Here is a 12467-nt window from a genome sequence, read left to right on the forward strand (position 1 = left end):
CCCAGAACGCTGGGATCACGCCCTGAGCCAAAGGCAGATGCTTAACAACTGCGCCACCCAGGCGCCCCAGCATAGGTTACCATTCTGAGCAATAACGAAGACAGAATCTACAGCACAGTGCAGTGGGGCAGCCGCCGGCTCTGGAGCAAGGCTAACTGGAATCAGACTCTGGCCCCACACTTCCTATTTGGGACACCTCACCCAAATGCCTCATTCTCATCTGTAAGTGTGTTAAATGTGCCAATACATATAATGACCTTGATGAATACCTGCCCTGAGGTATGTGCCCCGTAAATGTGTGCTACTGTTACAGTCCTTAGGCAACAGAATCTAGCCAAGACCATTACTCCGGAGCCTCACTTGCCAAGATGGGAACTCTCGAGTGCCCTAGGGCGGTTACTGCTCTCTGTGCTTCGGTTTTCTCCCTGGAAATGGGAATAATAATAGTACCTCAGGGTTTCACCAAGGAGGGATTAAGTCACATTAAATCATTTAGAGCAGTGTCTGGTTTAAAGGTTTACTATCTACTTCTTCATCAAGTGGCTGGTTTCAGCTAAGTTCCCTCCTTCTCTTCCTCCAACTTTGCTTTAGAAAAACAAGCCTGGAAATTTATATAACATATAAAACCTACTGATTCACCAATATGGCTATTCTAAGTATCCGTGAAGACTGTCAGCAGTTTGCATTATAATTTTATCATGTTTCTATCCAGATAATAAATACCCATGTGCTCTTCACCAATGCAGTCTGAGGTCAGACATCTCGATGAGCTTTCTGACAGTTCATCAGTCCTGACTCAATGAAAAATGCTTAAGACAAAAAACCTGCATTCACGATGACTAGCCTAAAATAATTGTGTGTGTATATATATATATACATATATATATTTAATCAGCAAGCCATGGGACAGTCAGAAAAGGAACAGGCAATGGTCTGTATAAGACTCTTCCTTCTAAGTCAGGACTTGGCAAACTCTCAGGGGAAAGGCCAGGCCGTAATCTGGGCTTCAAGGAGGAGAGGACAATGGGAACAACTGAGTATCCATACGGAACAAGTGAGCCCCAACTCATACGTACCACTCTATGCAAAGTTCACTCATCTAAGTGTACAGATTACAACTATAAAACTTCTAGACTGAAAAATAGAATAACAAGTATTAGGGGCCTCAGATGAGGCACGGATTTCTTGAACTGGATAAAAAGAATCAATTAGAGAAAAAAATGGATAAACTGGACATTATAAATTTCAAAAGTTGTTCTTTAAACACATAAGAAAATGAACAGGCAGGCCACAGACAAGGAGAAAACATGTGGAAGTGTATTTCCAACAAAGGACTTCTACTCAGACTATATTAAGAACTCTTACAACTCATTATAGTAAGACAACTCAATAAAAAAGGGCCACAAATTTGAACACTTCACCAAAGAAGATAAATGCACGGCAAATAAAGTACGCAAATAAAGCCATGCACGTCATTAGTTATTTAAGAAATGCAAATTAAAACCACAGTGACCTGCCACTGCACAACCGCTGGATGGCTGAAATCAAAGTGCTGGCAAAGATGGAGAGAGGTGAGAACACAGAACAGCACAGCCACTGTGGAAAAGAGTCCAACAGTTTCTCCAAAAGTTAATCATACTCTTGCCTGTGACCCAGCAGTTCCACTCCCAGGAATTTACCCCAGAGAAATGAAAACCTGTCCGTACAAACAGGAAACAACTCAAATTTCTAGCTGGTGAATGGACACAAATGGTAGTATAGAAATATAATGGAACACCACTCCTGTGTAAAAAGGAACAGACTACTGACACATGCAACACACTATCTGAAAAGCAACATGCTGAGTTCAAGAAGCCAGACACAAAAGACTACATACCATATAATTCCATACAAAACTGTAGAAAAGGCAAACCATAGTGACAGAAAGCAGATCAGCGGTTGCCAGAGGCCCAAGAACGGAACTGACTGCAAAGGAGTTCAAGGGAACTTTTTAGGATTACAGAAATGTTCTAGCTCATGACTGCAGTGGTGCTTACACTACTGTAAATATTTGTCAACTGACAAAAATGGTGAATCTTACTGTTTGTCAATTATGACTCAGTGAAACTAACAGCACACTCCCTCTGGCATGCACCCTGACCTTTCTCTTTCTTTCTGAACACCATCACACCAACATTTTCTTCAGGCCTTGAATCACCCACTCACATGCAACCATCGTCCTTCTCCTACTTCCCCCGTCACCGTACTCCACACACATCATCACTGAACTTCCTAAAACACGGCTTAACCAAGCCAAACACTTTCAGCCAGTTCTCCACCATCTAGAAAAGTTCAAGCTTCCTATGGAGGTGTTCTGGCTCCTCTAAGAAGTTTCTTGAGGGCAGGACATGTCTTATTTATCTTTGTACTCCACCGGCCGTACTTTGAACTGCAGGGCACGGTCTCTGAGCATTCAGAAACTGCACACAAACAGAAGAATTTAAGAAATCTTACAACTTAATACATCAAATTACATGACACTGCCTACTATGGTAGGCTGAAAAATGCCCCCACCAATATCCATGTCCTAATCCCTGGAACCTGTGAATGTACCCTTATATGGCAAGAAAAGGTGGCGGGGGGGGGGGGGGGGAGCTCTGCAGATGTGATTACATTGGGCAGGCCCCCCGTCCAATTACATGTGTTCTTACGAGGAGGGGCAGAGGGAGCTGTGACACAAAGAGAGGCCGTATGAAGATGAGAGACTTGAAGATGCTAGCCTTGAAGACTGACAAGCGAAGGAACGCCAGCAGCCCTGGAAGTTGGAAGAAGAAAGGAACACATTCTCTCCCAGGGGGAGTGACACTCTCCTTTCAGCCCTGATTTCAGACACAGATTTCAGACTTCTGGCCTCCAGAACCATGATGAATACATTTCTGTTGTTTTAAGCCCCCCAGTTTGGGGATATGTGTTACAGCAGCCCCAGAAAACTAATACACTTACCTTTACAAACAAAAGATTATGCACAATAAAAGATTTTAAAGTCCTAGCAGTTTTTGGCTGGATTAGCGTCAATAGCAAAGTTTTACACAGAGACTAAAATGTAGTTTCTTGTAACATTTTGCAATAAAAAAGAGGAATTAGTATTTTTTTAATGTCTCCTATAGCAGTTAACTCATTATCTCATATTCTAACCAACATATTCCAAACAGTACAGCAATTAACAAAACAGAATTCACTTAGGTTCAACGGACTGTCTAAACTTACACAATTAGCAGGAGACCAACCCAAGAATCAAGACCTCAAGCCAAACCCACGCTCATCCCACTGTACCATGCTGCCTAATTTCAGCTCCAATATCAGGACAGCAAACAAACATTTATTGTTAATTCATTCACCAGGAATTAAATGTGTTCTTCCCATTCCCCATCCTAAACGCGATTTCTACGCCCCTCTGTTACTCCGATTCTAACCCAAAGTGGACTCATCAAGTCTTCTTAGATTAACAAATTTTGATGTTTCCTTTCCTCACACTTTTCTAGTTCTTGCATTCCAGCCCCAATTTTACCAGTGAATTAGTATTCTTCATAGAATTCTTTACTGATTAAATAACCTTATCCTTACTCTACTTTAACTATGTCCATATAAGATAAAAGATAAAAGAAAAAAATAATTGTAAAAGCTGTGACAACAGCCTATTTTGAGAACTACAAGAATAACTGTTGTTTCAGGAATATATTAGGGTCTTCCACGTAACAGTATTTCATTAAAATACCAACGTCTCAGAAATACTATCTTACCTGCCGGCATCAGAGCAGATAAAAGCTCCTCCCTGGTAATGAGTTACCACCACGACTTTTCTAAACCTGTCCCAGTGCAGATGGAAATTTTCTTTCATTGGGGTTCATATCCATTCATTAATCAAGAGCGCTAAATGTAGGACGACCGTTTTTTTATTTTTTAAAGATTTTATTTATCCATCTGAGACAGAGAAAAAGAAACAGAGCAGACGCATGAGCAGGGAAAAGGGGCAGAGGGAGAGGGGGAAGCCAACTCCCCGCAGAGCAGAGAGCCTGATGCAGGCCTTGATCCCACAAACCTGAGACCATGACCTGAGCCGAAGGCAGATGCTTCACTCCCCGCAGAGCAGAGAGCCTGATGCAGGCCTTGATCCCACAAACCTGAGACCATGACCTGAGCCGAAGGCAGATGCTTCACCGACTGAGCCACTCAGGCGCCCCAGGGCAACTGTTTAATGGAAGACATGAAATAAGTGGGTCTATTTACTACTGAGAACTCTGGTTCACAACATACCCTACTGGAAAGGAAGCGGGGAAGAGGAGGTCGATACCGTCTGGAACGTGTAGAGGGTCAGTTAGGGCCACAGGACCCCTGCCGGTCTGCGCCCTCCTGCTTCTCTCTCTCACCATCTGGGTATTATTAAAAATACGACGATGCTAAGAGATAGTTCACATTGTGACTTCTTGCCCTTTTAAAAACCTAGCAATTGTAACTGTCACAACTTGAATGCTTTGACAAAGTATAAAAGCCATTGTTTAACTAAAGTTTGCTTTTAAAAATCCTTTTACCCTAGTTACAAATAAAACTTACTACCTAGGACTCCTCTCTTAGGTAGGAAACGTTACCTTATTTTATGTAAATCTATATCTGTATATTTATATATACACATACACACACACACACACACACACACACACACAAACATACTGGTTTAAAAAACTGATTCAGTAAAACCATGTTTTATTCAATAATGACTCATTTGAAAAAAACGTTTTGTGGGATATGTTGCTCTTCACTGAAGCTGAGTGATGCACAGACCTGGGTTTTAAAAGCTCCCCAGGTGACTCTCATGTGCACAGCTCTCCGTGTTGAGAGCCGCCAGTCTGAATCAGGAAGGGCCGCAGACAGAAGGGAACACGTGTGAGAGCTAGCTTCCCAGGACTAGAGGTCTGGCGACTGAATGCAGCTCACTGACTTGAGAGTGGTGGCTGGACAGTGGTGGCATCGATCACCAATGCAAGAGAAAATCTGTGACTATATAGCACAGAAAAGCATGCTTTTCTGAGATACCGTGCCTCCCGTCCTCTCCAAGGTCCCATCAAGGCTGAGACTTGTGTCTTGGTCACTCTGTCACCCCTGGCACAGAAGCCTGCACCTAACAGAAATGAAATACACTTTCCTGAATGTAACCCAACTCTGTGAAATCTTGTCTACAAGTCAGCGGCATGACACACATCCTTCATAATCTCACTCTATATAGCCCTGGTCATAGGGCTGGCTTCATAAGAGATACTCAACAAATACTAACTAGCTAATTTTTATCCAAATGCCAGTCTGATTGGAAATGCTTCTGATTGCCTGCTAAGCCATAACCACTGGACATGGCAAAGTATGTCCAAAAAGGAGGTCAAGATATTTGTTCTCGAATCTGTTCCTCCTCCTCCCAGCCATTATCTGAGTCATCCAGACCCAGAACCCTTGAGTCATCTTTGATATCTCTCTTGTCAACATGTAAACAGGTTTCAGAAGTCCTGCCGTCTATACCTTCTGTAAGTCTTACTCTTATCAGTCACCAGCCCCATGCTCCTTACCGAAGACTCATCGCCAACTGTGACAGCCTCCTCCTCCCAGATCCGTCCTCGAGACCTGCCCACATGCTTCCGGCGATTCTAGTCATGTCACTACCTTGGCCGATACCACTCAGCAGCCTCACTCTCCAGCCCACGGAGTAAAATCCAAATGCTTAACCACGCCCTTCATAATCTGCCCCTTAACATACTTTTCCTACCTCATACCCCACTATTCCTTCCATCAAGAAGAGTGACCTCTTCTCATTACCATCTCTCCATGCCCAAAAGAGGTCTATTTTCCAAATCACAGGTCAAACACTATCTCCTGCAGCAAAGGCCTTCCCTGACCCACCCAAAACATACTCCCTACCACTTTCCTAAAAATCCTCTTCCCACCTGAATTTTCAGAGTAACTCCTAGCATTTTTCACCTTCTCCCTTACAGTACAGTTTCTTATACACATGCTTGTCACCTCCCCTCACAGACTGCAGAGTTCCCTGTGAAGAAGCTCTAGGTCTGGCTACTCTGTTTTAAGTAGCCACTACTTCTCCCTCCTCCCACTCCATGCTCATCCCATCCTCTACCCCACAGTGCCTTACAAGGGAGAGTTTAAATACCCCATATCCTTGGCCTACTCCAATTCAACAAGAGAGACTAACACTTGGGAATTTCTCACTTGCCCTGCCAGTGACGGAACCCTGCATCCCTCTTGCCGCACATCCACAGTCACTGCAGTGAACAGATAAACTTTCTTTCTTTGTGGGGAGCAAAAAAATCCTCAAGGAGAAAATGAAGAGGTACCGCTGGTGACAGAAGTGAACAAAAGGAATGGAAGAAAAAAGGAAGCAATGGTATAGAAAGGGATAGCGGTCAAGAGGTCTCCGGCGAATACATAATTGTCAAAAGCCTGGGACAGGTATTTGTTGAATGAGTGAAATAATAAACGAAGGAATAAATCTGAAAATTGAAAAGAGAGCAAAGTTTCTTCTTTCCCTCTTTCTACCAGACTATACTGATGAAGCATTTTCTAGAACAGGGCTATCAACAGCGCTTTCTGGAATGATACAAGTGTTCTGCTAGTATGGGGACCACTAAGCACACAGCTACAACGCAACTGAGATTGGGCTAGTGTGACCAAGGAACTGAATTTTTTATTTTATTTAATTTACAGTAAAGTAGCCATATGTGGCTAATGGCTACTGTATGTATTGGCCAGTGATGGTCCAGAATATGTAATGTATTCACCTTATATTTGAATTGTCAGAAGTATTTTCCTGACCAAATTCCAGTAAGCAAATAAAAGTCCATGATCAATTTTCTGTTTAGTAAACCATTACAAGTTTTCCAATTCTCACCATGATTTTACTGAGGAAGGGAAGGAGAGCATGGTTGAAGAGGAGACTTAAGAAAAGAGTACAGGGGCGCCTGGGTGGCTCAGTCATCAAGCATCTGCCTTCGGCTCAGGGCGTGGTCCCAGGATCCTGGGATCCAGCCCCACATCGGGCTCCCTGCTCTGCTGGGAGCCTGCTTCTTCCTCTCCCACTCCCCCTGCTGTGTTCCCTCTCTCGCTGGCTGTCTCTCTCTGGCAAATAAATAATAAATAAAATCTTAAAAAAAAAAAAGAGTACAAGCCAGGGTAAAAATGCCAGGCATTGTGCTAGAAGCGCTCTTTGTGCACTATTTCTTCTGATTCCCCCTCAGCTACTTCTGAGATAGAGATGATCCCTCTTTTAAAGCTGAGGAAACGGAGATGGAGAACAATTAACTGGCTTGCTGGTGATAACAGCTTAGTGAGACTAGGGTTCAAATCCTTGTCTGAACGCAGACTGAGCTCTCAAGCATTACACTTGAACTGCTAAGACTAAAAACCAGGCAGGATGAAAAGTAGGTTAGGGAGCCCCCACGAGACTAATGCTATTCAGAGCACATTAAAAGCCGGTCCCGCCAGCTTACTTGACAAGAGACTGAGGCTGTATCCAGGCAACTTTGCTTCAGTCTGGTAAGTGACGCTCAGTAACAACCGTTCCTTCAACTATAGGTATGATTCCAAGTTGGGATACACAGCTGTGAATGAAATGGAAGTCCCCATTTTGGGGGTTTATATTCCAGTAAAGGAATTAAAAAAAATTATTAAGAAGATCTCTAAAGGTGGTGAGAACCGAACAGACACCCAAATGAGTCAGTTAGCTGTATGGAGAAACTGAGAGAGACTGCTCCAGGCCAAGGCAGCTGCAAGGACAAAGATGGAGAGGTAGAAGCATCGGAAACGTACGAAGAACAGCAAGGAAGTTAGCGTGGCAAGAGCACGGCAAACGAGAAGAGGTAGGAAATATGGCTGCAATGTTAACCAGGGGCCAGACCCTGCTGGGACTTACAGGTCACTGGCCGGCTTTGGAATATATTTTTAAGAGCACGGAGAGCCACGGGAGTGGAGAGTGCGTGCGTGTGCAGGAATAAGTGTATCGAGAAGAGAGAAAGTGACATGATCTGATTGATGTTATAAAGCGGACACTGGAAACTGTAAAAGTAGGCTGTGAGTAAGCAAAAAAAAAAAAAAAAGGAGAAAAAGTAAAAGCAGGAAGTCCAAGCAGGAAGGACTTTTTTGAGTGATGAAGCAAGTTTAAATTAGTAGGATAGCTGCACATGTAGAAGAGAAATGGAAACTAATTTTAGGACAGATCTGAGCTAAGTACATCGGGTCAAACCAATACCCATGGGTGGATGGAAGGAAAAAAAGGTTGATTTCTAAACGAATCAGTGAGAAGTGAGCTGTCCATTCAGTTTCTTCAGCCTATTCCTAGGCACTACTTTCCACATGTTCACACACTCGCACCACCGGACAAAAGGTGGTTATCGGGTTATCAGTAAATTCCCACAGGACATGCTTACAGATAATCCGACTGTTCCATGACACAGATCTTTGCAATTTGTGTGTATTTAAGTGAGTATTTCAGAACAAGGGTAGCCAGCTCGGACAAATTCTGACTCAAGAACAAGCAGCAGGAAACAACACTAACACTTTCTAGTTAATCTTGATTTCCCATAACACCTTCAACGCCCCCACTCAATTCTTCCCCAAGTTTTGCAACATTGTTTCCCAAAATCTTAAAACACAGGCCAGGAAACTCAAACACAAACAAGGTCAAAGACAAACTGTCAAGTCAGAACCTCAGGAGTGCGTTTCCAGATCTGCGATCCCTTAGCAATTGAGCCCTTGAGGACGTTTCGTTTCAGGTGCATACTCCACTGGCTGGATGTGTTCCAGGGCTCCCCTCACACACGTCAAGGCACCTGCAGCACACCTGACCGATCACTGGACGCGGCCTGCATGAGACCCTCACGCCTGGAACCTGCCTGCAGGGCAAAGCAGGTGCCCAGCGAAAGGCCTGAGTATAACCCCGCCACCCTCCACAATCTCTACCTCGGTAGCACAGTCCCCCTGCCAGCACGCGAGCGCTACACTACCTCTCGCCTCACAGGCCGCCTTCCGCTGTCTTCCCTCCTGGCCTTCCTCACCGCCCTGAGCACAAACTCCACTTCACTGGCCGCCTGCGGTGCTCCACCCCGTCCAACAACATTCTGCGGTTTATCCAAAGACGAGCTTCACGGGATACCTTCGCTTTATTTCCGCCCCTTTCATTCCTCCTCTGCTTTCATGCAATATTCATCCGAGGCCTCCCCCTCCAGGGGGTCCAACGTGCTGAAGAGCAAAGGCAAACACTGGGTGCCAATCCAGCTATCTCCGTAACTTTGTCAACTCCTTTATCTAAGGGGGTGGAAACAACAGACACGCAGGCCTCCTTCTCAAGGTTGTTCCCGAGGCTAATCCAAAGGAGAAGAGCCTGCAGGCTGTCCTGGGCCGCCCCATTTTACGACCCGAGTCAAGATGGGTTCAGACAAAGCTTAGCTCGAGACCGACAGGACCGGTCGCGACCAGGACACTGCGACCACTCGATAAGCACCAGGTCAAACAAGGAGCGTTCTCCTGCAACAGGGCGGTGATAGGAGAAGCACAGCGGCGGTGCCCGCACGGTCCCCACCGCTGGCCTCCTGGCCCTCCCTGCACAGCTGGACTTCGCCGTGCGGGTTCCGGCACCGCTGCGCGCAGGGAGGCAGGGCCGGAGAGGCCCCGGCGCCCCCGCCTGCAGTGTCACAAAGAGCGCACCGGGAGAGGCCAAGCACGGGCCGGAGAGGCGACCTCGGCCGGCCGCCTCCGCCACCCCGGGGACAGCATCCCGGCCGGTGCGCGGGGGCCCAGCCCGTCCGGACGCCGGACGTGCCAGGACAGCAGTTTCGGTTTCCCGAAGAGCTGACGTCCCCCGCCGGCGCGGCCGGTCCCCAGGGGCGCCCCCCGCACGCCGGCGTTCGCGCCCCGCCGCACGGCCGGGACCCGGCTCCGCAGCCGCCGCGGCCCGCGGGGTCCGAGGCGCCCGAGGGGCGTCGCCTCAGGAGCTGCGCTCAGAACGCCGGCCCGCCGCGCCCCCACGGGCTGGAACGGCCCGCCCCGCAGACCCGCCGCGCCCCGTGCGACCACGCCCGGCCGACTCCCGCAGGGCCCTGTCGGCCGGCCGGCGGTGCCCGCTCCGCCCGGCGCCTTCCCGCGCGGCCCCCCAGACACCCTACCTTCCGCCATGTCGGGCCGGCCCTGCTGCAGCCTCGCGAGAAGAGCGCCGCGCGGCCGGGGCGGCGCGGACCCGAGGCCGCGGGTCTCGCGAGAGTCTCGGGAGCGGGCGGAGGGCGCGCCGGCGCGAGGCGGCCGCAGGCGGCGCGCGGCGGCCTCTCCTCCCGTCGCACCTTCGAGGTGCGGCCGTGCGCCACGCGGCGGGCGGGACGGTGGCCGCGGCCCACGCAGGGCGCTGAACCGGCTGGACGCGGCGGGCGACACCACTCCTCGCAGAACCCTGGCCGGGAGACGGTCGAGGGAGGGGCTCCGTGGTCTCAGGGCGCGTCTGTGACCAAGCAGCTGAGGCGGCGGCAGAGGCGCCAGGGCAGGGGCTCACCGCGGACCCCACCACGGACCTCGCCGCGCACCCCACCGCGGACCCCTCCACGGACCTCGCCGCGCACCCCACCGCGGACCCCTCTATGGACCTCGCCGCGCACCCCGCCATGCACCCCTCCGCCAACCTCACTGTGGACCTCACCGCGGACCCCTCCGCGGACCCCGCCAGTGACCCCTCTGCGGACCCCACTGCGCACCCCACTACACACCCCACCACTCAACCCACCGCGGACCCCACTACCTACCCCTCCACTCCACCACTCAACCCACCAGGGACCTCACTTGGCACCCCTCCACGGACCCCACTGCGCACCCCACCGTGGACTCCACTACCTACCCCTCCACGGACCCCTCTGCGCACCCTACTCCAACCCCCACTACACATCCCACCACTCAACCCACCAGGGACCTCACTTGGCACATCTCCACGGACCCCACTGCGCACCCCACCGTGGACCTCTGTGCACACCCCAGGACCCAACTGTGGACCCCACCAGGAACCGGAGGCCGTCGCTTAGTCGTTTAAAGCCCATGCAAGCGGACATGAAGGGGCAGAGAGGCATCAGGAGAGCAGTTGATGACATCCGTTCACGGACCAGAGAGAGCGGGGAGATCTGGGGAGAGGCGCTGGGCTGGAGGGCCTGCGTTGCGTGTCTCCTGTGCACACGTGTGGACAGGGCGCTTTCCAAGCAGAATCCCCGCCTGGCTGAGAGCATGGGTGACGGTGTTGGCCGGGCCTTGGGATTTCCTGCCAGAGACAGTGCGTGAGCGGACAGGTCAGGGGCAGACCGGGTAGGGGCGGGCAGAGGGTCATGAAGCCCGGGTCTCTGTCGGATCAAGGGCCGGGTGCGGGCCCTGTGATCAGAGCGGCAAACGGAAGCTCCGAAGTTCGGTGGCACCGAGATGTGATAAAGTCCAGGACAGGGAGTGAATGAAGCACAGCAGTGGCAGCGACCATGAGAAGCCAGGAAAATGAAGTATTGGAACTGAGAGGTGGGGAAGAAAGGAGACCGTAAACCAGGAGCCAAACCCTTCAGTGAATCTGGGGGTGTCTAAGAGCAAAAAAACAGGATTCTCGAGTAATATAATCAAATAGCAGGAGACCTTTCAAAACCGATTTGTACTCAAAGGAGAAGCGAAAGAACGGCGATGGCACCCATTTCTGGAGGCCTGAGGACTGCAGGGGAAGTGTGGCTGGGAGAAGAGCCAAGGAAGAGGCCCAGATTGAGGAAGGGGTCTGAGAACAGGATGAGCGGTCAGAACAGCACAGGGGGGCATCCCAAGTTGGAGAAGCTTGGGTGCTATCAAGGGTGAGCCTTCGTGGGTAGTAAGGGGGAATGGAGAAGGAATTTGGAGTTTGGATCGCGGGGTTAAAGTTCTGAGGATCAGAGGGGGGCATTCTGGCCGAGGGACACCCGGGAGATGGAAGAGGAGAGGGTGTCAAAATGTGTCAGGACAATGGTGTGCTCGGGGAAATGATGTTCCAGCTGTGGCAGGACACTGAAGATGCCCGGGGGTGGCCGGGGGCAGACTGGCGGAGCTGGGCTGAGCAGGTGGCCCTTAGACTAAGGAGGGTTGGGGAGGACTTGCCGGGCGTACAGAGCTGCCATAGCTCAGAGGTTCCTTGTGTGTCAAGAATGGTTTAGAGGTGTGCCAAATGGTGAGCCATTGGGGTCATCAGTGTGACCTGGCAAGCCCGTCTCCTTTGGCCACAAGCGGCCTCATCCATTTAAGAGCACCCTACAAACACTTTCTGGGTCATAACATGGAAATGAGGTGGAAGAGTTTGGGAAAAAGCATCATAGCTGATGCCTGTTTTGCATCAGACCGCTCATCTTGGTCTCAGCAGCACCAGCCTGGTAACCTGACACATAGCAGGTGTGCAATGTGTGATG

The 12467-nt window shown here is 49.7% G+C and overlaps 1 protein-coding gene across 2 annotated transcripts in view; it reads right to left on the reverse strand.

The window, feature by feature from the left end:
* The window catches only part of ANKFY1 (ankyrin repeat and FYVE domain containing 1), a 76457-nt gene extending 66197 nt beyond the window's left edge, over positions 1–10260 (reverse strand). For both annotated transcript variants that reach the window (XR_005834697.1, XM_040629828.1), the window contains exon 1: positions 10194–10260. Coding sequence is in view for 1 of the 2 variants with exons in the window: in XM_040629828.1 (XP_040485762.1) it covers positions 10194–10203 (10 nt within the window). In the remaining variant the exon portion in view is untranslated. The remainder of the gene's footprint in view (positions 1–10193) is intronic.
* Positions 10261–12467: the final 2207 nt, after the last annotated feature.

This window comes from Ursus maritimus, unplaced genomic scaffold (assembly GCF_017311325.1).
Source record: "Ursus maritimus isolate PB19 unplaced genomic scaffold, ASM1731132v1 scaffold_14, whole genome shotgun sequence".
Lineage (NCBI taxonomy): Eukaryota > Metazoa > Chordata > Mammalia > Carnivora > Ursidae > Ursus > Ursus maritimus.